General features: G+C 36.8%; 2 protein-coding genes across 3 annotated transcripts; both read right to left on the bottom strand.

Moving 5' to 3' along the window:
- Nucleotides 1-4,124: 4,124 nt before the first annotated feature.
- Nucleotides 4,125-11,335, bottom strand: Or-27 (olfactory receptor 27). The gene is made up of 5 exons (XM_028169539.2): nt 10,382-11,335; nt 9,699-9,798; nt 9,388-9,492; nt 6,994-7,149; nt 4,125-5,484 (listed from the first exon to the last, which is right to left on the bottom strand). The coding sequence occupies exons 1-5, from the start codon at nt 11,170-11,172 to the stop codon at nt 5,422-5,424; spliced, it is 1,215 nt and encodes a 404-aa protein (XP_028025340.2). The 5' UTR covers nt 11,173-11,335; the 3' UTR covers nt 4,125-5,421.
- A 3,361-nt stretch (nt 11,336-14,696) lies between these two features.
- Nucleotides 14,697-22,095, bottom strand: Or-53 (olfactory receptor 53). Of its 2 annotated transcripts, XM_089728763.1 has the most exons (5): nt 21,263-22,092; nt 20,254-20,353; nt 19,234-19,338; nt 15,442-15,597; nt 14,697-14,860 (listed from the first exon to the last, which is right to left on the bottom strand). In XM_089728763.1, exons 1-5 carry the CDS (start codon nt 22,057-22,059, stop codon nt 14,801-14,803), a joined length of 1,218 nt encoding a protein of 405 aa, XP_089584889.1. In that variant the 5' UTR covers nt 22,060-22,092; the 3' UTR covers nt 14,697-14,800. The 2 variants fall into 2 exon arrangements, with proteins under 2 accessions (XP_089584889.1, XP_089584890.1); XM_089728764.1 differs by lacking the exon at nt 19,234-19,338 and having other exon boundaries at nt 21,263-22,095.
- Between the last annotated feature and the right edge of the window lie 2,748 nt (nt 22,096-24,843).

Genomic DNA, 24,843 nt, shown 5'->3' with positions numbered 1-24,843 from the left:
TCTTCGGAAGAAATCCACGTTCCGACATTACAGTTAAGACAGTAATAGAATAGAGAGATAGAGGGAGAGAGAATATTCTTTGTGACGGAACGTAGCCTTTGAGATCTAAGTCTGGCGACACGGTCTTTTAAATAAAGACTTTTCAAAAATCTGTGAAAGGAATCGGTTGTAGCTTTCTAAGTTTTATTTAATTTTAATATTGTAAATGTACTAAATAAACGGTCATACGGAAGGAAACCTCGTATTAATCATTAGCAAGTATTTTCCCTCAAGATCCGTCACATTGTTTGTATTCTTTATAGTGCAAAAAATTAAATAAAAAATAATCGTGATATCTTGGTAACTGATTCGGTGGTGCAGTAGTTACGCCTGGTCTGGTCTGGTCATTGATTCGATTCCCACATCGGGCTCCTTGTCTGGATGTTTATTTTCTATATATTTAAACATACATGCCTCTGATATTCACAACACATGGAATCTTAAATACGGGTCGGATGACTGTGCGCAATTTGTTCCCAGCTATATATTATTATAAATATTATCTATACCTATAGTTATATATATCAGAATGAATTGCTGTTCGTTAGTCTCGCTAAAACTCGAGAACGGCTGGACCGATTTGGCTAATTTCGGTCTTGAATTATTTGTGGAAGTCCAGAGAAGGTTTAAAAGATAGATAAATATGAAAATGCTCGGAATTAAATAAAAATAACAATTTTGTTTTTCCCTTGATGTGTCCCCCATCGGACGGATTCTTTTGTTTGTTTTAAGTTTATTTTATACAAAAGTTTAGGTCTTTTATTTATCGATTGAGGCACTACGAAGTCTGCCGGGTCAGCTAGTTATCTATATTTATTTAAAATCTTATTAATTACACAATATGTTTTTTAAAAAGTATTGAAAATACATTTTTTTTAAAACAATATATAAAAATACATTGCCGCTGATGGCGGTGTATACGACACAAGCCACCAGTAGTTAGGACTCCAGAGTGAGAAACCTCCTCACAATACGCGTAGTATCTAGGATAATTGCCTTCTATAAATATTATTATTATTATTGAAAGCGGACGTTGGAATTACGATGTATTCCATCTATACTAATATATAAATCTAGTTTTACGGATGTTCCGTTATCTACTGAACCGTGTATGCGATTGACTTGAAACTTGGTATCCATGTAGAAAATACATGTACTTAATGGATAAGCTAATTATTTATATGAGTGTTGGACTCCCTACACCAGTTGCGAGGGCGTTAATGATGAGAATCTTTGTGTGAGAAATAATAATGTTAATTTTAAATGCCCAGCGAAGCGGACGGGTACAGCTAGTAAATAATAAAAAGGACGGTAATAAAAAAATGAAACTTCAAAAGAATACATTACCTTCGTTTTCAGTATTTGATCCTGTAGATTAATCTTGCTTGTAAAATTAAATACTCAGTTTCTCGGGCGCTACACCGTATTAATTACGAGAATGATGACTTGGCATATTTTATGACGTGGAAAGAAATTTTCCGCGGAATTCGCTCGAATTAAATTATTATCTCGAAACTTCAGTTGGTTGAATTAGCCGTACGCAATTAAGGGAGTGGCTAATAAACGTTTTGAATGAAACTCTATAATTGAAATTTTGTTGGGAACTTGAGATTTCAAATGAATTAGATATAAAAAATATATATATTTCTTAGTTCGGTGGATGAGTTCATCTACCCACCTACGGAATAAAAAAATTAAAAATTATATGATCGATTACTTACAAAGGCATTAAAAAAACATAATAATGGTACCAACCTCTGCATTTCTGTATCGTCAACTTAATTTCAATCTAGCATTATACTTATGTGGCGGGTAGCCATCATACAACGCAAGATAATTGACAGATGCCTGAATCTCGCTTACGACATTTTCAAGATAAAGCGCATATATACAAGTTCCGAACAACAACATTCGGACCGTCGGTCTACCGAGTAATGTCACCGCTCGGTGGAAGATCTTCCCTTTGTCGTATATATCTCCCCAAACTGGTGACCCCGACGTGATATGAACACGCAACCTTCTGATTCATCATCAGCGCATCAAGAACTTCGGCTACCACAATCCCCGCATTCTCGCAGATAAAAACACGTCATTGACAGTCGTCCCACAGCAAGCCAGCATCGCAGCCTCAACAGGACCATCGCAGCCGACTCACCGTGCTTCCTGGTCCTACGGCACGCAACTTCACTGCTTCATCACGCCGCTACAGTTCATCGCAGCCCACGACCGGATCATCAACGCTTGGGGTCACACATCTCCGGCGTGGCAGCTCTGCATCACATGGACTACGCACGACACGCACGCAACATTCAAGCTCAGTCTCGACTCACCGCAGACTTCGAGCAGCACTGGCGACAATCACGCAGCATTCAGCTCAGTTTCGACTCACTGCAAACTTCGAGCAGCACTGGCGACACGCACGCAGCATTCAAGCTCAGCCTCGACTCACCGCAGGCTTCGAGCAGCACTGGCCCTTGCAAGCTAATCTCAGCACGGACAACGCTAATTAAAAAAAAAAAAAAATGACACGACCTCCAGTCTCGGAGGGGAGTGATGTGGCGGGTAGCCATCATACAACGCAAGATAATTGACAGATGCCTGAATCTCGCTTACGACATTTTCAAGATAAAGCGCATATATACAAGTTCCGAACAACAACATTCGGACCGTCGGTCTACCGAGCAATGTCACCGCTCGGTGGAAGATCTTCCCTTTGTCGTATATATCTCCCCAAACTTAAAGCAACTAAATATTACTTTTGGTAACAACAGTAGTCGCAAATGAAAAATATCCCTTATCACTTTACAAATAAGCCACAATTTTCAGCAATGTCGTGGAAGTTTTATATTAAAATGGCTTTCTTGATTACATTTACAGGCTCTCGGCTGCCGTCGCAATCTACTTTGTTGTCTAACTTCATTGAATACTGAGATAAATTAAAAGTTAATTTTTCCATCCATTTAATATTGGTTAGAGATTAATGTGAAGAAGAATGGACTTCGAGAGTCTGAGAGAGAGAGAGAGAGAGAGAAAGATAGAGAATTTCTTGTATTGTGAACAATCATACGCTTAAGCTTGAAGGGCAATTCTAAGCATGAAGTTTTGTATGACTGTTTTTTGAATTTTGAAACATATAAAATAATTGTGGCAATACAGTCAATTTAAGTCAATCAAAAATTCTGGTCGTACGTGCACGTGTTGTAACTACATTATAACAAAATAAAAATAACCTTCTCTCTGAATATATCTAATTAATGAAGCGACCAATACAGATTACAGTTCCCGCCCTACACAATATTTACAGTGGAGACTTCGATCGTATCTCAAAAAAGATATAAATTTATACGGAAGGCGGCAGCTTGGCTCCACCCCTGGCATTGCTGACGTCCATGAGCGACGGTAACCATTCATGATCAGATGGGCCGTATGCTCGTCTGACTACACGGTTAATACACAAAAAAAAGATGACATTAAGATTAACAATGACCTCTATCAGTCACTCAATGCCAAGTAATACAAAGAACAAGATGGCCGGTGTACTTGGATCAAGCTATGTAGCTTATCCGTGTTCGAATCCCACAAGCAGGTACGTTTTTTTCCTTACCTATTCGGTAGTAGCCTAAGAGGCTATTGCAGCTACGCACAGTAGGTGAGCTTAACATTAGAGAATTTGCTAACACTAGCCCTAGCAAAAGATCGGGTTCAGTGGCGAGCTTTGGGGGAGGCCTATGTCCAGCAGTGGACTGCCGCAGGCTGATGATGATGATGATGAGCCCTAGCAAGCGGAGTGCTTCGCAGAATCTACCACTGAATCGAAATCGCGACCAACTGAGAAGATTCGGCGAGAAAATCAGAGAACATCAACGAATTTAGCCGTTATTTTTATTCTTGCTTAGAAGGGAGAATCAGTTCAAAGCTCACCTAGTTTACCAAAGTAGTTACCAAAGCTCACAGATATCATGATATTTTTCTCAATTGTTTAGAAGTCTGCTTACCCTGTAGTGTAGTAAAGAAAAACATATTTATTATTTATTTATTAGATAGCTTCCAGTACATCTAAGAAAAGCATGTTTGAAAAACACCATGATTCTACACATGTATATTCCGAAAATGTAGTAAGTATCGTGTAAATAATTCACATAACGAGTATTATTGTAAATAGTATAATAGTATTTTGGTAATCTATTGTTATTTATGAACAAATTAAAACTAAAAATTGAAAAGAAACTTTTTTTTTTAATTAAATTTAATTTGCACCATTTTCAGTTTGTCTATATCTTCGTCTACGACTAGAAGATTTTTGAATAAGCAGAGACAAATTACCGCTCCTGTCCTGGCCTAAATCTAGGACACAGAAGTCGTTGTGGCCTAAAGGATAAGATGTCCGGTGCATTCGTATGTAGCGATGCACCGGTGTTCGAATCCCGCAGGCGGGTACCAATTTTTCTAATGAAATACGTACTGAACAAATGTTCACGATTGACTTCCACGGTGAAGGAATAACATCGTGTAATAAAAATCAAACCCGCAAAAATTTTAATTTGCGTAATCACTGGTGGTAGGACCTCTTGGGAGTCCGCACGAGTAGGTACCACCACCCCGCCTATTTCCGCCGTGAAGCAGTAATGCGTTTCGGTTCGAAGGGTGGGGTAGCCGTTGTAACTATATTGAGATCTTAGAACTTATATCTCGAGGTGGGTAGCGCATTTACGTTGTAGATGTCTATGGGCTTCAGTAACCACTTAACACCAGGTGGGCTGTGAGCTCGTCAATCCATCCAAGCAATAAAAAAAAACTATGATAACCATAGATGTTCAAATATATTAAATACTGAAATTAAGCACTCAGATAAAGAGCAAACAAACATACGATTTTGACACAAACACACACACACGCACACACGTGTTTCTAAAATTTCTGGATCAATACATAAATAAATTTAATTTTAAAGCGGTGATATAGGCATATTCAGTACATCCAAAGTAATTGCAATGTGAATTTTCCAATCTAAATCATGGATGTATTCCGAGTGCATCTTATACATATTATCTATCTATATATATAAAAATGAATTGCTGTTCGTTAGTCTCGCTAAAGCTCGAGAACGGCTGGACCGATTTGGCTAATTTTGGTCTTGAATTATTTGTGCAAGTCCAGAGAAGGTTTAAAAGGTAGATAAATATTAAAATGCTCGGAATTCAATCAAAATAACAATTTTGTTTTTCCTTCGATGTGTCCCCAGTCGGACTGATTCCTTTTGTTTGTTTTAAGTTTATTTTATACAAAAGTTTAGGTCTTTCATTTATCGATTGAAGCACTACGAAGTCTGTCGTGTCAGCTAGTTTTGAATAAAAACTTAATAATATTTCTCTTCGCTCGAGTTCAGACGAGGTTATCTTCTTTTTTGCTGAGTAGAGTGTAATAGCTGTATGAGCCTTTCAAAATCTGAAATAGAAAAGTCTGGTTTTATATCCTGAACGTAAAAGTAAATCTGTATTTTGACGCGACAGTATCCAGAGTTGTATAAAGTTATACGATCGATTGTCTAGAATTTGAATAAGCCTGAGGACTTACCTATAGCCCGGGAATAGTACTAAAGACTTGAATAGTAAATGAGAAAGGGGTCTTTGGTTTTATTTTGAATTTGATCCTGAATTTTGGGATAAGGTTCGGTTCTTGGAATATATATTTAACGGCAAGAGAAACAAAGAATCGTCCTGATTTGGAAAATACCTGATCATGATGGATCATTATAAAGGCACTTAGGATTATGGGCTTATTAAATGGAATCCTCTAATACGTAATGCTTAATTAGACACAGCAATATTAATATTCTGTATATATGCATATAAGCTGTAAACACAGTAAATAAGTTAGCAAAATAGATGTGATAAGATTGTAATTGCCAAAAATAAATACAAAATATGATAAGAATAAAAGCTCGTCATAGCAAAAGTAATCAACATATGCCGCCATTGTAAAAGATGATGCAACAGCATTCAACACATAAATAGATGAAGAGGTATGGTATAATTTGTTAATTTTGAGAAAACAGGCAACAAACTTTTGTTATTTATTTTTGAGATATGTGTTTGTTGCTGTTATTTTTATTATTTTAAACGTGAAATTAAAATATTTCCTTTTTTTACCAATATGGAGGATATTGTTGTTTGGAATCATTTAAAATTAAAGAATACGTTAATTGCCCATGTCACTTTCATTTAATGTGATAATATTCTTTTTTTGGTACATAACTCCTTCATCACATGCAATTTCTAAAAATATCCTTTAAACCCGGAGTTTTAAGGTCTAATCTATATATTAATACGTGAAGCAAAAACTTTGTATCCCTTTTTACGAAAATTGCGTGGACGGAGGAGTATGAAATTTTCCACACTTATAGAGAATATAGAGAAGAAGTGCACAATGCTAATATTCTTTTAATGCATAAAGGATACATTAAATCAATAAAGAAAACATTACACACACTACATACCATATATTTGACACACACACGCATGTTAGTTGTTAAACTTTTCTTATTGCTTATAATCTATGGTCAAATTGAGAAGAAATTATATATTGGTTGTCATTATTAATATTTGTCTAAAGTGTAGCCTTGGCGAAATCTGTCATTATGTAAGTAAAATGATCTTTGACAATAGAATCATAACAGTGTACAAGCTTATAATTTCAATTCATTATAGTCGAATTTTCCCTTTTTTTTTTTTTTTTTTATGATTGAAAGTTTACTGGTGGCCCGAAGGCCTTTCCAGTTTCACCAGGACAGGTGGGGACTACCAAGGGACCACTAGTACGGTTGAAAGGCACATAACACCTTCATTTAATGTAAAAACTCAAAATTCTTAAAAATGGTACTTAGCCCCTTCATCCACTCGTGTCTTCAATTGTACTTTCTCAATTTTCTTTTCAACAGTACCAAAAAGTACTTACGGCAACAAAAGTGGAAACTGTTAAATCAGTGAAAGGGCCGGCACTGAAGACAACGGTTCTGCGGAGTTGTCCAGCCAGGAGCAGCATGCTTCGTCTCACACGATGACCTTGCGACCACCACTTGCTCGAGTAGACCGCGTCATCAACTTCCGCACTCTATGGGTTTTTAATAAAAAAAATCGGTTGTCTGTAATATCGGTTTACTGACGATAGCTGAACGTGACAACGTCATAAGAAAATACTGATGGAATGGTTTCATTTTTCAAAAGATAATTTTAATTTTATTTGTTTGATAGATATTTTGTATGGATATAGAGAAGAAGGTAAATGTTATGTGTAATTGATCAAGTTACATTTATTTGTATGCATAAATACAATTATGTCAATTTTTTTTTTGACAATGTACATAGTTTTTTCATTACACATTAAATGTATTATTGTATAGCAGCTGTGCTGTCCACGTGGATGCATCGCTCACTCAAGTAGGAGAGAGACAGATGTCGAACGCTGCCGAACGCGGAGGCCGATTGTGCCTCTTTGTCGCTCGTTACGCGCTCTCGCTTGCACTTCAAGCCTTAAATGGAACGCCTCATAGCGAGATAACGCAGCATAAGTCATGTTTTTGACGTTGTCACGTCAAAAAGCAACAGTTTATTGGCACACGTACATGAAGAATCTTCGGACTTTGTTTTCCTTTGCTTTACAGCAGCGACAAATTTTGGAAAACATTTTTGATGATCGTAAAAGCGAATGGCAAAATATCAAGATGCCATTTTATCATGTGATGGTCTATACTTATTATTCCAATTACAAAGTCCCATGAGACAGATATTATTATTATGTTATTGTATGTGTTAATTAATTGTATAATGATTTAGATTGATTGTGTATTTTTTAAATGATGTTTTCGACCATGAACAAAATATTTTTATTCTTTCAAATTATGCGAAACGTGAAGAGTTACGTTCTAAGGAGTGTCAAAAGGAACTTCGTAATTGGAATAGAGTATAATTAAACTCTCGTTAGAGCTAGTTACGTTGTTCATGATACTGAAGATAAAGCAAATGGATAAGTTATGATTCTTAGTACTGAGGATATACCAAGCAAGGGGACAGATATAGACGAACAAAAACTCGGCTAAAGCCCCAGGCCAAATGTGTTTATTACGCCTGTATTGAAATTTCTATGGTACATATTTTTGTTAACGCTTTTGCCGTGTCTTTGTATCGTGTATAATCTATGCTTAGCTAATTAATCTGTAATTCAATTTTAGCTAACTAATCTATAAATTTAACCTAATCGGTATCTAAGTACTTCTGTGCCTATAAAATTTAACGAGGGAAACATTCCCGCTTCTTTACATTATCATTTAACTAAAATCTGTATCATCAGATACAATTTTATTAAATTATGTATTGTATATGCAACAATATTATATCAACAATAATATAAACAGATTCAAAACTATATACATTTACATAATAAATACAAAGACGAGTTTAACCCATTCGTGAACTTTGTTCTAGCAAAAAGTGGCAAAAACAAAAAAGTTTATTAAATTATGACGTAATGTCTTAACATAAATCTTATTGATCTTATATTATATACACTTTATACACAATATACCAGTATTATCGGTAATACAGTAACAATTTTACCCAAGACGCACTGCATATGGACAAGAATATAAATTCTATAGTGATGGGAAATGAAGAATAGAATAGAGAAGATAAATGATCTGGCAATTTGGAATTTCTGTGAATCAGCAACTACATTTTCTTGCCTAGAATTCAGATAAGAGGGTGTACCCTAAAATATATTATAGAATCGAATGAAGCTACATTTTACACTGGAACACACAATGTATGCCTGGCAGTATCTACAGTACCAAATCTTTCATATTTTATATACAGGGTGCCCCAAAAAGAATGGAAAATCCTAAAACACCTCATAGTAGAGCTATTTATTGGAGAAACAAAAAAAAGCAGAATGTTATAACACCAAAAACCCTATGGATTTGATATTAACTCTGCAGCTGTTGTATATTACAGAAACGCGTAGTAGTATGGAAAATTATGTTTTTTTTTAATACATAATTGGGGTACTACCTAAGAAATATAATAATTAATAGAAAAATAATAATTTTTTTTTTTTAGTCCCCAATAGCTCTACTATGAGGTGTTCCAGGATTATCCATTCTTTCTGGGACACCCTGTATAGGTAAATATATATTTTGTAATATCATCATCATCACCATTCACGCATTTATCAAAATATAACACAACGAAAGCGCTGCAAAATACATACGTGGCTCAAAGCATTTTGGAACCAAATAATTTCCCTTTGACGCAAAAGTTTAAATTGCCATGCAGGAATTCGAAGATACACACATACCGTATATAGAACCTGGTTGCTGTGCCAACAGTACAGGAAAAGCTGCGCTATTAGAGCGATAAGGTATTCAGAAATCCAAATACGCTGCATGTTTGAAGTTCCGTCCTGTGAATAAAAAATTCACTTTTGAATCAAAATTCTACGTAACTCTAAAACTTTGAACCTAAATAGATAGAGCTATGAAATTTTATAAAAATATAGCTAAAATGAATTTTCTAAACGATTTTTTTGCTCTTAATTCTTGTGGTAGGGCGTATCATATTTAAGATCATATTGTTATTCTTTAAAAACGATCTAAAACAATATATTACCGTCGTCAATTGCACAGCACTCGCACAAAGCATGAGCGAACATATTATAACGTATAAAAACAAGACTGGTGACATCAGTGAGTTAAAAATGGTGGAAAACCTGAAATTTAACATTGAATTGTTATTACACAAATAGTCACAGTAATATCAAAAATATATATATATTGGGTAGCTATTTAATTAAACTAAATAAAAAAACGAAAAATTTTATTGCTCTAAATGAGCAGACGGGTTGACGTCCTACCTACACCAGTAAAGTTGTTAGCTAATCTCATAGATATTATTACGCAAAAGTTACCCCATCCGCTCAAGTCATAGGGTTGAAGTTTGAATTTTATTATATAAGGCTATCAAGCCCTTAAGACTTGGACGCATGAAAGTTTTAAGAAAAGACGATGACCACGTACTAAGAAATGGCTGCCTGTCTTCTAAGGCAATAATAAATGCATATCGTTTCGGATTGGTAGTTAGGTTCATTATTTATGTATATTATTGATTGTTCAATATAAAAATACAAACATAGAAGTTCAACAAAAAGTACAAAACATTATTAAAAAATCAAAGATCTTGACGGAAACAAAAAAATAACTATGGGTGATGTGACGAACAATTAAATAGGCGGAAATGTTTTATTCTCAGATAACGCGCGAGCTTATTAATAAAATAAAATTCAATACGCTAACCTCACTAAATACACGTGGTGATAATGGCATTCTTTAATTCTCTTCATGGCTTCATTGTTACTAATGACCTCGTTACCATCATCGAATAATCTCGAACAGTTTATAGATAAAAGCTTCATTTGTCCAGCGAAAAACGTCATTAAAACAACCGCGTTAGAGTCATAGTTGGCAACCACACCGCCTCCGTAGAAACAGATCAAAGTGTGCACTAAAGCCGTTACCCAATAACCGAAGCCTCTCGATCTATCGAACGGTACCCATGAGCTCATTATTTCAGGATATGGTAAAGTACCGTTCGCTATCAGTTCACGTTCTGGTGACGACAAAAACCCAACCAGTGGCGCTAAAATCACTGTAAAAACAGTGGCTGTGACCAAACTCCAATAAAAATAGGTGACCCGGCGTGAATATTTGATGTACTTGACGATAGCGGCCTGCGTGGCGGCATCATTTTTCGACAGTTGCTCCTTTTCTAAATTCGAGACGAATCCGATAATGCCGCTCCAATATTTTTGCCAGCAGACAAAAGTACCGGCTTTTACGACGCAAACGGTACTAAGCATCGTGACAGAGAGGTTCCTCAATGCTAACTCGACGTTATTCCGGATAATCCAAAGCTCCACGTATTGGGTGATCACGAAAAACGTAGCGAATGCGTGAATTGAATTGTACAAAATCCGTTTAATCCCGCCCGATTGCCACATACCCCAATATTTTAGACCCTTTAGAGTCGGACCTAACGATGGATAATCGGGATTTTCCAAATTCGGCACAAAAAAAGAACTGGGCATTTTCAACGCACGTGTAACGCGGGTGCTGTTTCACTGAATACAAATTATCTTTCGTTCAGAACTATATTTTGTTTAAATTATGTAAGAACACGATTTGTTTTTGTGTTACCTTCATGTCTGTATTTGCAGTTGTATGTACAATGGAGAGAAAAAGTACTACGAGATTTGTTCATATTGACGAATATTGGTTATTAAGCTTTACTATTTCACTAGCATAAAAATGTTTTGAAGCTGTAATTATTGTTTGCTGTAAGTGCCAATTGTATTGTAGAGCTAGTAAGTCAGTTCTTCTACTTTTTATGTTTGTACACTAATCATAAGGTTATTATTTAAAGTCTGTAAGATACTTGATTATGCTGAGAATTTTCATACAGAAAGGATGACAAGCATAATGACACTTTAATAAATTGGTTTTAATGTTTCGGAAAGAACTTTCTCTATAAATAAATATTATTTTGAGCGTCAGTTCTGACAAACATAACGTTTGGTCAGTTTGCCACTGGGTCGAAGCTAATCATTTTAAATACTATAGAATGTCAACTATGTTTTTATAGGTGCTTTAGAATTTTTTGTGAATCTGCAAGGGTAAATACCGCCACTCTATCTATTTCTGACGTGAAGCAGTAATGCGTTTTGATTTGAAGGAAAAGAGTAGGAAAATTTAAGTTTTAATGGGTACCGGAAACCATAGTCATCACAACGCAAATGTTGCCACCTAGATTGAGGTGCGAGTTTGAAACATCGATGCTTAGATAGAAACAAAATCGATACATCGATGGGTTGATGAGTAATTAACCAATTGATTTAGTTTCACACATTCTAACACCGAGCATTTCGATATCCATCATTCATTAATTTATCTTTTTACCATTTATAATTTACCAACTTATGTACCATTTTACCATTTACGGTTAGTCATTCATTTGACTATTTGTCTTCTTTTTTCTTCATTTAATTTTACGTAAGTACTTTTTAGTTTAGGTACCTATCAAATTTGCTTAATTCATTACATAGACGGATGAACCCAATATCTAGCCCGGTGACGCTGACATGGTCTCTCTAGACTATAGACCATCAGCTTAAGTAGAAAAAAAAAAAAACCACTACCGACTCACCTGATGCTACGCGGTTACTGTAAATCATGTGAAAGACCTCATTAACCTTGAGACAACAGATATACATGTCATGTATATTACGAGTGTTACTGTACGGAGTCCTCCCGCCCTTAAAATTGGAATATTTATAATTTTTTTATAGCTTAAATGGTGGACGAGCTCACAGCCCATCTGGTGTTAAGTGGTTACTGGTGCCCATAGACATCTACAACGTAAATGCGCTACCCACCTTGAGATATAAGTTCTAAGGTATCTCAGTATGGTTACAACGGTTGCCCCGCCCTTCAAGCCGAAACGCATTATTGCCTCAACGGCAGAGATATTTGAATAGTAATATTTGACTTAGCTAAATACAATTTATTTTAAAATAAGAAGTTAGAAACCGTAAAACTATCTTTAATTATATCTACGACCAACAAAAATCGAAGAAAACACTATATTACAGGTGTGCATAAAATCATGATTGTATTTGCTTACAAATTGCTGTCAGTTAAGTGGGTGGACGTATTGTCAAAATGTGTCCATTAAAATGACACATATCAGTTACAAATAACACAATAATGTGTAACCATGACACCATGATTGTATGTTTAATGTTTGGGAAACTTTTGATTTTTATTTTTGGTACGAATTTGCAAAATTATTGCTATATGCTTTGAGAGTTGCAGTCTTTACGTATTTATTTATTTATAACTTCTTATACTAGAAAGTATAAAGGCGGACTTAATACCATAGGCATTCTCTAACAGTCTACCTTAGGGGAGTGCAGAGATGAAGCTTGGTAGGTGTAGTATGAAGGGGATATTACTTAAACATATATTATGTGTATATATAACATACATAATACATAGTACTTAAATAAATACATATACATAAATATATAGATATATATAAATATATCCATATAAAAACATATATAAACAAATATTATCAATTAGATGACTCTGCTAACTCTCTGAGAAACAGTTCTCGAACCTTCGTCTTAAACGCTTCACGTGTAGTGGCCGACCTTATTTTGAGTGGGAGTGCATTCCATAGAAGAATAGACTGAATTGTGAATGAAGAATGTAAAAAGTCAGAACTATGTGGAGGACAGCGAAGAAGAAGATTGTGAGATGAACGAAGATTTCGGCTGTGGTCAGACCCTAAGTATTGAAAGGAATTAGTTAAATAAGCAGGTGGATTTGGGGAGTGCAACAAAGAGTAAAGAGTACTGAGAGCACGCAAGCTACGGCGTTGACGAATGGGGAGCCATTTGAGTTGGGAGCGATAAGAAGATACGTGATCGTATTTCCGAAGATTATAAATAAATCGAATGCAGCTATTGAGAAGCCGGTTAAGTTTATTGAGTAGATCTGCATTCAGGTCAAAGTAGCACACATCACCATAGTCGATCATGGGGAAGACCAAAGTTTGAACGAGCATTGTCTTGGTCTCGGGCGGAAGGAAATTCTTCAGGCGGTAAAGCATACGGAGTGTAAGTGTAACTCGCTGACACACGGAAATGACCTGGGCTCGCCAACTCAGGCTGGAGTCAATAAGTAGGCTTAGGTCCTTTACAACTGAACACCAGTTGATGGTTGAGCCATCATATATAACCGATGGGACATATGCCATATCCAACCGATACAACAAGCATTGACTTCCAACAATAATAGCCTGACATTTGGCGGGATTCACGCTTATGCCGAAACTGTCAGACCAGGATTTAATGTAGGACAGGTCGTTATTTATTTTACCAACTGCCGAAGACACACTATCGACTCCAGCCTGAGCATAAAGCTGCAAATCATCGGCATATAGGTGGTACGCACATTGAAGATTATCGGTAATGAGATTAATAAAAATTGAAAATAGTAGAGGAGAAAGAATGCCGCCTTGAGGAACGCCAGAGTGCAGATCACACCAACTAGACGAAGACTCGTCGATGTGTATCGACTGCTGACGACCTCGAAGATAGGACGAGAACCAATCCAATGCTCCAGATGACATCCTAAGATGGGAGAGAATGGATAAGAGGATGTCGTGATTGACGTTATTAAAAACGTATGCTAGAATTTGTTTTGTTAAGCAATCTAAACATCAAACTCCGAAGCCAAAATATACATAATAGTAAGTAAATGTTATATATATGCGACTTTTAAAAGGGAAAATATGTATTTCAATACCCAACAAAGATAATCTTTTTTTTTTATTGCCCTTGTAGGCAGATGAGCATACGGCCCACCTGATGGTGAGTGGTTACCGTCGCCCATGGACTTCAGCAATGCCAGGGGCAGAGCCAAGCCCCTGCCTACAAAATAAGACAGAATAAGGTTACGAAACAATAAATTTCAAATTAAGTCATATAAAAACATTCCTAAAGAGCATATTGTGAGGGCAATAAAATAATCACAAAGATCAGTTTTAACATTTAATGTGACCATAAGAAACTAAGGTTTTTATATTTTTGTTAATTTATAGTGCTTTAAATTTTATATTTTATTTTAAAAGGTTAGCTTAAGCGCTTCAAACTACTCGCTGTCTTGGATTTGCGAGAACAATGTGTAGAAACTGTACGTTCCTTTCATAATCTGTAAAGAGCCAGAGAACAATTACTAATACAAGTGTAAAGTCAAGTTTTTAATGGTGTAATAAAATTAAACGAGGAAATTAAGGCCAATATGCAGAAGCTAACCTTAATACAATATTTGAGACGGCAACTGCAATAATGTGTTATCTTACGTCTTAATGCAGGTGGTGGAATTCACATATTGGTTTCTATTGGTTTAGGTAACTATTCAAAATCAGGTAATACGCGATCTCCTCTGCCTATTTATACCAATAAAACTGAAAACGTAAGCCTAGCCTTGCTATCAAAGACACTAGCTGATGAAATGCTCACAGACTACCAATAGATAAGATCATGAAAAATATATTCCCAATATTAGACATGCCGCATTTGGTCTAAGTTTTTTCAACCAACAGCCTTCCCAAAATCAAAGGATATAATGTGGATTATTATAACAAGACAGTTGAAAGTAGAAAATAACGTAGCGATAATACATGAGCTAAAAAAAAAAAATAATGAAGAAGTAATAGCAGCAAGGCAAAGTAGCTAAGATAAATCTGCTAATAATAAGCAAAAACTAGGAAAAAAGCAAATGAAACTCACAGTTATAAACGTAGGAATGGACAATGACGCATATGGACCTGCGTTCAAAATTAACGTTTGTGATAATTTCCCGGCTAATAGCAGAATTTGGCGTCGAAGAAATACATCTCCTTTCGTCCAATCGCTTTCGTAAACGCCTCTATCTAGGTCTCTGGTCTAAAAAAAACAAGTTTACGTTTGAAGTCTATATATTCGGTTTAAATGGAAACAGTCTGCTGGATTAGTGATTAATATATGGCTCTCCAATTTCATAATGTACTAGTTAAAATGAAAAGAAAAACAGAATATTGTCTCAAAACAAGCAGTAATTTTTCTTTTCTACCTATGCTGATAGCCTTGAGAGGCTATTTCAGCTTCGCCCTAACGTTTGTAGGTGAGCTCGCGGGGCTCAACCGGAGAGTTGCTAACACTGACCCTAGCAAGAGCAGTGCCTCGCAGAATCTACCACCGGATCGGAAGCGCGACCCACTGAGAAGATGACAAGCAGAAAGCTTCACGTTGTGTTATTTATAGATAGTTTTGATCACTCGGGTTTGTCTGCCTAGAGAAACTAACAACAAAAGTTCTACACTTAAAGAAAATTGGTTGAATTTGTACAGCATTTTCCGACCTGAGTAATGTAACCGGATCATGTAATCAAAGAATTTAATTATTTGATTAACATAATTAACATCATCACCTTCTAATGAAACATGGCCTCCTCCATCGTGAATTGGAGAATCTAATTTTGAAAAACATTTTCTTGCGGCAAAAAAAAATTAGGAATTTTCTAGAATTTATTTTTCAAATTTTTATTATTATGTAATAATTAAAATCTGCCCGAACTCGTGAGTATAATTGAATATTTGAGAAACACAATTTTTTTAATAATTACTCAAGCGCTGCTCTGTCATAAATTGATCGTATTACGTTAAAAACCTTCCCGAAAGTGTTCGAAAATTGCACAAAGTTTGAATTAATAGATATGCCAATTCAAAGATCAGGAACAGAGACTCAATTTAGAAATTCGTTTTTTTTATTAATTATCATTATTTCAAATGTTACTGCGAAAAACATTATTGATTGAATGATTTAGTTTAGTTCGATAGCCGACGGACTAAAAATAAAATATTCATTCATTTTCGTATATTTTATTTTTATCTTTGTACTAATTGACCCGGCAGACTTTGTAGTGCCTCAATCGATAAATAAAAGACCTAAACTTTTGTATAAAATAAACTTAAAACAAACAAAAGGAATCCGTCCGACGGGGGACACATCAAAGGAAAAACAAAATTGTTATTTTTATTTAATTCCGAGCATTTTCATATTTATCTACCTTTTAAACCTTCTCTGGACTTCCACAAATAATTCAAGACCAAAATTAGCCAAATCTGTCCAGCCGTTCTCGAGTTTTAGCGAGACTAACGAACAGTAATTCATTTTTATATATACCTAGTCAGGTCATAAATTCTGTCACATGTTTAATGTAAAATAATTGAAACAAGTTTATTCATTATGTAACCATTCATATACCAAAATGAACTTAACAAAACATAGATTCTTATGACACTAAAGTTTATTCAAAATGACCTCCGTGATTTTGAATACAGGCCTTCAATCTGCGCGGCCAGTCGTCTATCGCAGCACGAACGAGGTCCATGTCAATATCGGCGGCTGCCTTAATCAAAGATGTCTTGAGTGACTCCAAATTGGGATGAGGCTTTGAGCACGCCTTTTCCTCTAAGTGTTGCCATATTTTGTAATCTAACGGATTCAAATCTGGACTGGAGGAGGGCCAGTCTTCGTGCCGGATGAAGTCGATTTCACACGCCGCCAGCCAGTCTTGTGTGCTCTTCGCTCTATGAGCTGGCGCCGAATCTTATTGGAATACCCAGTGCCTGTTATTGAACATGGTATGAGAAACAGGTACCACAAGGTTCGTCAGGACTGTATTTTGATACACAACTGCATTCGTTTTTACACCTTTCTCACAAAAATGTACCTCTGTTAAGCCCCAATAAGAAACTCCCAACCATACCATGAGCGAGGATGGATAATGACCTCGTTGGACACGCGGAATACGGTTGCTCGCTTCTTCACTACTGTGTGCGTACACCTTATCATTTTGTTTGTTGTAGCTCTCTTCTACGGTAAAAAATTTTTCATCCGAAAAAAGAATTTCCCGATATTTTTTTCCCGCGTACCGCTTCAACAAACCGCGGCATCTCTTCAGTCTCAGGTCCATTAGACGAGCATTCAAACGATGTCCTGTTTTTCTTCGATATGCCCGAAGCCCTAAGTCTTCATTTAACACCCTTTTCACCGTGGTTCTGCTTAACCCCATCTGAAGGGCTAACAGTTTCTGCTTACGTTTGGGATTTCTTTGGATTCGCGCCTTCACAGCTTTTATCACTGCTGGAGTCCTAACAGACCGAGGGCGACCACTTCTTGACCTGTCATCTACACTAGAGTCTTCATTGTATCGTTTGATGGTACGATAAACGAATCTTTTGGTCATATTCAAATTTTTCAGTATGTTAAAAATTTGAATTGGCGCGTAACCGCAACGATGCAACGCAATAACTGCAACACGGTCTTCTTTAAGCGTCTACTCCATATTTAAAAATGAGTAAAAATTCTAAAAGTATACATTTTTATTTTCATGAACAATTTGAAATTCGAATTCAATAAACTTTTTTGTGACCAGCATTCTAAAAGAAAAGTTTTTACTGTGTGACAATACTTATGACCTGACTAGGTATAATAATATATAGATGGTTGGTGCACTGGACTAAAGTTATTCCGTGCACAATCTGAACTATACGCCCACAAGATGCCGGATAGTTGTAAAATAAATCCTGACGATAAAAAATATAAAAGGGACGCATATTATAAGATAGTTTTACTCTTTCATAAGTTTCCGTCATAAATGGATATAGCGTCATGTGTACATCCGGAGTGCTATAATATTTCCTTCTTCAAGTGAGGCTTGAAAAGAATTTGAGCGCACATCTTTCTCTTTTTCTTTTTCAACCCAGCTTATGTTTACATTCTGTGCGCTTGTGACTTCTTTCATAGGATTCAAGAAACACGCACAAAGCTATTTACTTTACTTTTTTTTTATTGCCGTTATAGGCAGACGAGCATACGGCCCACCTGATGGTGAGTGGTTACCGTCGCCCATGGACTTCAGCAATGCCAGGGTCAAAGCCAAGCCGCTGCCGCGCTGCCTAAAATTTCTACGCTATAGTCATCGGTTTTTTTTCTTTACAACATAACTATTAATTTCCACAACGATAGATAAGTTTACTACAACGCCTCCATTAAAATTACCGAAATAGTTTCATATAGATTACGATACTATCGAGAAAACCTCCATTGGCGTACGAGGATTTAAAGACAAACTGAGGAATTTGGGACAGATGAGTTACAAATTTATTGACGGTAGGCACCGGCTTGGCTCTGCCCCTGGCATTGCTGACGTCCACGGGCGACGATAACCACTCAACATTAGGTGGGCCATACGCTCGTCTGCCTACAAGGGTAATAAAAAAATAAAAAGATGGGACTTAGCTGCGTTTTCAAATTTTGTTGCTTAACCAAAAATTGGATTAAATTTATTACTGCTTTTGTTTTTTAAATACATCGCCACCTTTATTTGGGATTATTTATGCGTACTATCAGGAGTCTTAGGCATCGTGGTATCTCTGACATTTTGATATCAACACGAGACTAAGAAGGCCATAAATACAGCAATTAAAGCACATTGATTGAAAATATAATTAGTAAGGGAACATGTTTCTTTTTTACCTTCGCAGCAAATTCATTGCTATGCCAGCAATACAAAAACAATTGTGAAATCTGTCCGATCGAGTACTGTATGATCCAAATCCTCTGAGATATGGTTGTTTCACTCTGAAACGAATCAGAGAAAATTCCTAATTTTATTTTATATGTTTAGAAGATATATTTCTTATAATTGTCTTAGAAAAATTACATAGCATTGTGGTCTCGATGGAGCTTTATCCAGATCGGAATTGATAATTATGGAGTGGTTAGATTTTGAAATTAATAAGGAATTCGCGTTTTAAAATAAATATTCAACATAAAGACTGTTTCTTGTTTGGTTTCATTATGATTATTAAGGCAGTATGGCTTATACAGGACTTTGTTAATTTTAATCTAGTTAATTATTATCTCCTTCGTGTGTTTTTGAAGTTGGCATCTTCCTTCTTTTTAAACATACCGGAACTATTCAAAAAATCATTCCACCGCCTTCCATTCTACATGAATACCTTACAAACCATATTCTTTTGTCCCTTCTTAATTATGAATAATCAGGATACTTGGGATTATCTGATAAACGTCATTTTTTTTCTTTTCTGCTTATGGCCCACGTTAGTACCTTACTACCTTACTAACTACATCGTACTACCTCGATTTTGGTACAATGTAGTAAGTACTTGTAGTATTTGTACTAAACTGATATTTTTAATTCCTCCAATTTCTTTACTGGTGGTAGGGCCTCTTGTGAGTCCGCACGGGTAGGTACCACCACCCCGCCTATTTCTGCCGTGAAGCAGTAATGCGTTTCGGTTTGAATGGTGGGGCAGCCGTTGTAACTATACTAAGACCTTAGAACTTATATCTCAAGGTGGGTGGCACATTTACATTGTAGATGTCTATGGGCTCCAATAACCACTTAGCACCAGATGGGATGTGAACTCGTCCAGCCATCTAAGCAATAAAAAAAAAATTGAGTTGAGCTTCGACCAATAAATCAAGCAAATCAAATATTTTAATACAAAACTTACTGAATCGGATACTTACTGAATCCAACTGTATAATACTGCAGCAGATCGTAAATGAACATATGAGCATGTAGACGAACATTATGGGTGACAGCAGCGAATTGAACATGTAGTAATGTCTACAACAAAAAGATTTCATCATCAGCCTGTATCTCTCCACTGCTGGATGTAGGCCTCTCCCATAGTCCGCCACATTGAACGATCCTCCGCCTTCCGCATCCAATCTTTTCCAGCATATCGCCGCAAGTCATCGGTCCAGCCGGCAAGTGGAACGGTGAAACGGCCCAACGGTGCGCTTACCGGTACGCGGTCTCCAGTCCAGAACACGTCTGCTCCATCGGGCATCGGTTCTGCGACACGTATGTCCGGCCCATTGCCACTTCAGCTTGCTAATCTTTAGGGCTATGTCGGTTACTTTGGTTCTTTTCCTCATTTCTGACTCGATCCATCAAAGAAACTCCGAGCATACACCTTTCCATAGCACGCTGAGCGACTTTGAACTTACGGACCTAACCTACGGTCAATGTCCACGTTTCAGCGCCATATGTTATGACCGCCAAAAAGATTTATTACAAATAAAAACAAAACATTTTCCTTTTGCTCATTCTAGATTTTCTATAATGATGATATATTCATGTCATATATTCTATTTTCAAAGACAGTACACGATACATATCCATGAACTTAATGCAGCGATTGAATCCCCACACGCATTATTACTTTCATCAAATATAACATTCAGATATATTTAATGTAAGGAGGGTTCATTAGTTACTTCGTTGGAACTCAATCTTCATCTCTATTGCCTGTGTCTTAAAATCAGCAGCTTCATTTATTCTGAGTTATCTAGACTCTACAAATACGCCATCGGATTGTCTATCCAGATTTACTAAAACGTTATTGTTTGCGCGACTCAGTCATGAGGTCTGGCTACCATGATGGTTTTCATGGTAACCACATAAACTAACAACAAAATAACCCACACAATAATATCTGAAATAAAATAAAAAATAAGCATTACCACTCACCTTAATAATATATTATGATGTCTGTGACAATCTCTAATGCGATTCAAAACATCCCTAGTTGAGGTTGTCTCATCGAAAATAGCCTTACATTTATCCTTTAAAATACTCGTTTGCCCTTTGAGATAAGACATTACAGCGACGGCGTTCATATCGTATGTGGCAACGACCCCGCAGCCTTGGATTGACATAATGATATGGACCATAGTTGCCCAAAAGTAGCCTGGCATCCTAGCGCTGTCAAATGGGAACCACGAGCATAGTATCAGTGGAGGGGGCTCTGTACCATTCTTTATTTCCGAGCGATATATTTCGGATGACGCGTATCTTAGCAATGGAGATGTAAGTAGCACAACGTTTATACCGACAACCAAAAACCAGTAAACGTAAGTCACCGCTCTGGTATAAACCGTATATTGCCTCAAGCGTTTCACTATGTTTTTGTCGGTGGTTTTCATCAACTCCAGCTCCAGTTCGGATATTTCGCGTACCAGAACCTTCAAATGGGATTGGCGGCAGACGTACGATAGCGTTTTAATCATGCAGATTGTGCTCAGAACGGTAACTGATAAATTATTTAGCATTTTGCTAAGGTCTTTCCTAACCGTGTAAAGGTCTATATATTCTGTTATTACGAACAAAAAAGTCAAGAAATGGTACGTATTGTAAATGACTGTAGATTTCCGACTTCCCGTTTGCCATAATCCAAACACGGATAAAGCTTTTAATGTTGGCCCCAGCAATGGGTGCGTCGGATCTTCAAGACCCTTAGTTAATGCGAGCATCTTCTTCAAAGCCATGTTTGTTGGCGAATGAAAAACGATATTTGAGTTCTGTTAGGTTCGAAAGTCTTCGTTTAATTTCTAAAGTGCCCAATTAGCAAATAGACGGTCATTTTTACAAGAATTTATTTTTGATTTCGTTAAAGGAAAGTGTTAAATTGGCCGCGAAACAAGGGTTCGATAGGGTTCCGTAAATTTAAAATTTTCCTTTGCTCATAACCTATCACAGAATATATATCTATAATAATCAGATATATATTTACTGCTATTATACGTATGTTTCGCTGATGTGTGTGATGTGACATGTGCGTTAGTTTTGTAATTAAAATATAATCGACATGCAATTTCCTGAGATTAAAAATAGCCCCTTCAACTCGTCATAAAAATATGATCATCTTCATTCATTGCTGTATTATTAAAGAAAGAAACTAACGAATGTATGGATTTTCGTATTGATGGTAACAATTATTTAATAATTATATATAAACATTCGCTGTATCCGCCCGCTTCGCTGGGCATTTAAAATTAACATTATTATTTCTCACCCCCACAAAGATTCTCATGATTAACGCCCCCGCAACTGGTGTAGGGAGTTCAACACTCAGGTAAATATTAGCCTATCCACTAAGTACATGTATTTTCTACACGGATACCAAGTTTCAAGTCAATCGGATGCATGGTTCAGTAGTTATAACGGAACATCCGTAAAAACCACTGTAGTTTTATATATTAGTATAGAAGTATAGATTAGTTTCACCTAATGTCTTAGGGTTGGCCATTACTTTTCAAGAAGACGCCTTCCGGGAGATGGTTTCCGGCAAATATCGAGACTTGGCTTGATTGTGCACTGCCTCTGCTTTGGGGCAGTGTAGTCTTGTACGGAGCTGCGTCCTGACCCGTTGCGAAAGCTGCGTTACTGGGTCACAATCTCTCATATATTACCTTTTTTTAAGCTTGTATTGGAAGTCGCCTAACTAAAATATCCTCGACAAACAGCGAAAAATGTTAATGAGGGACCCATTGGAATCGCTCCGATCGCCAAAACAATGAAAAAAAAAATTCATACAGAACCCATCGAAAAGGAAAAACCGCTAACACGATTAGTTTCAGAATAGAATTGAATATAATTACTAGTAAATTTTCAGTTCAATTATTTAGTATAATTGTAGGATTTCCATTTTGCAAATAAAGCCCTTTTGTTAATGAGTCTCCAATAGTCCGTAAATACCAGTTAAATTGTTTTATAAAACCAATTAATGATTTAATATTAAATTTACTATTTTTTTTGAAATGCATATTTGGACAAACAGGCGAGAAAAGGCTGAGTCAGGAGGCAGGCATTTGCTAACAGCTGGCCGTGCGCCTCAAAAGGAGACCTAACAACTCAAGAGCATTGGCTTCGCGAATGAATCTACTACCAGATCGGAATCGCGACCCGCTGCAAAGATCCGGCGAGAAACTCAGCGGGCTGATGAATAGGTTAGGTTGTACGTCGACCTCTTTGCCGAGTTCGACGAGTACGGTTACCGGGGTCCCTAAGCCTGTTCCTAGTGTTAGAGTTGAAGGCGTCTAGTGCTAAGGTTAATGGATCTGATGGATCCGTAAGGACGCGTCTAGGGCGTCGACGCTGATTGGATCCTTCGTGAGCAGAAGTCGGGGAGTAGTCAGCGTCGGCAACGATAAGGCGTTTATCATAACGGACCTAACTACTGGTGATAGAGGAGTATTGTGAGTCTAATTTTCTGGTAATACCATTATGCCCGTTTCTGCCACGCTGCAGCAATTTATTCTAGTTTGAAGGACGGAACATTTCTCAGAGAATACAACGGAACATGTTATAAGGTCTACCGACTCCTGTAACTAACTAACATCAGGTAAGTACACCGTAACATTTGAATGCTGGTAGATATTGGTGAGTATATGATTTTAAGTATATACTATTCTTCTTTTTAGTCGTTTGGACTCTTGGTAGGGTGGTCATGGTCATGAGTTCGGGTGGTGGTGTGCTTCACAAGACGTCGCCATTCCTCGCGTACCGTAGCCACTCTTCTGCATTCGTTGACGGAAGCGTTTAGAGATAGCTACCTTTATTTGGTCAGTCCATTAATTATATTTTTTTTTTACTGGTGATAGGACCTCTTGTGAGTCCGCACGGGTAGGTACCACCACCCTGCCTATTTCTGCCGTGAAGCAGTAATGCGTTTCGGTTTGAAGGGTAGGGCAGCCGTTGTAACTACACTGAGACCTTAGAACTTATATCTCAAGGTGGGTGGCGCATTTACGTTGTAAATGTCTATGGGCTCCAGTAACCACTTAACACCAGGTGGGCTGTGAGCTCGTCCACCCATCTAAGCGATAAAATAAAAATAAAAAAAATATCTAACGTATATATTTACAGCTCTGAACAATTCAATTAGTGAACAAATATATATACAACCAATGTTCCTTTAATATTTCGTATCACAGCATTCCCTGTTCAAGCAGGAGTTCCAAACAGTCATTATGTTAATAATGCCGATAACGGGTCGAATTCGAAGCTTTTATTACGAGTCTTGTCGAAGTTTCAACAGCCAATTTGGCGTACCCGCGTCAACGTCCCGAAATCACCAATTACGAGAGAGAGGGGAGGGAGCTCTCCGATGGAAATTTTAATGGAAAAAACTTGCTAGTCATTAACCGCGTACATACTTTCAAAATTCGTTAATAAGGTCCAAGATCGAAGGTTGGTTGTGGGTAGTTCGCTACAGAAATATGAAATAATTTAATTTTTTTTATTGCGTAGATTGGTGGACGAGCTCACAG

This window comes from Bombyx mandarina, chromosome 07 (genome assembly GCF_030267445.1).
Source record: "Bombyx mandarina strain Sakado chromosome 07, ASM3026744v2".
Taxonomy (NCBI): Eukaryota; Metazoa; Arthropoda; class Insecta; order Lepidoptera; family Bombycidae; genus Bombyx; species Bombyx mandarina.
Note: the sequence above shows the minus strand (reverse complement) of the source record. Positions and strands in the feature narration are given on the sequence as shown.

Excerpts from the sequence above, each read along its gene's own strand:
- Or-53 (XM_089728763.1), bottom strand. The coding sequence starts at position 22,059 with ATGGCTTTGAAGAAGATGCTCGCATTAACTAAGGGTCTTGAAGATCCG. Across the intron at positions 19,339-20,253 it reads GTATTATACAGTTGGATTCA|AGTGAAACAACCATATCTCA; the intron begins GTAAGTATCCGA and ends GATTCGTTTCAG. Across the intron at positions 15,598-19,233 it reads GCAATGAATTTGCTGCGAAG|ACCAGAGACCTAGATAGAGG; the intron begins GTAAAAAAGAAA and ends TGTTTTTTTTAG.
- Or-27 (XM_028169539.2), bottom strand. The coding sequence starts at position 11,172 with ATGCCCAGTTCTTTTTTTGTGCCGAATTTGGAAAATCCCGATTATCCA. Across the intron at positions 9,493-9,698 it reads GTGCTGTGCAATTGACGACG|GACGGAACTTCAAACATGCA; the intron begins GTAATATATTGT and ends TTTTATTCACAG. Across the intron at positions 5,485-6,993 it reads CAGTTTCCACTTTTGTTGCC|ATTTTGAAAGGCTCATACAG; the intron begins GTAAGTACTTTT and ends TTTCTATTTCAG.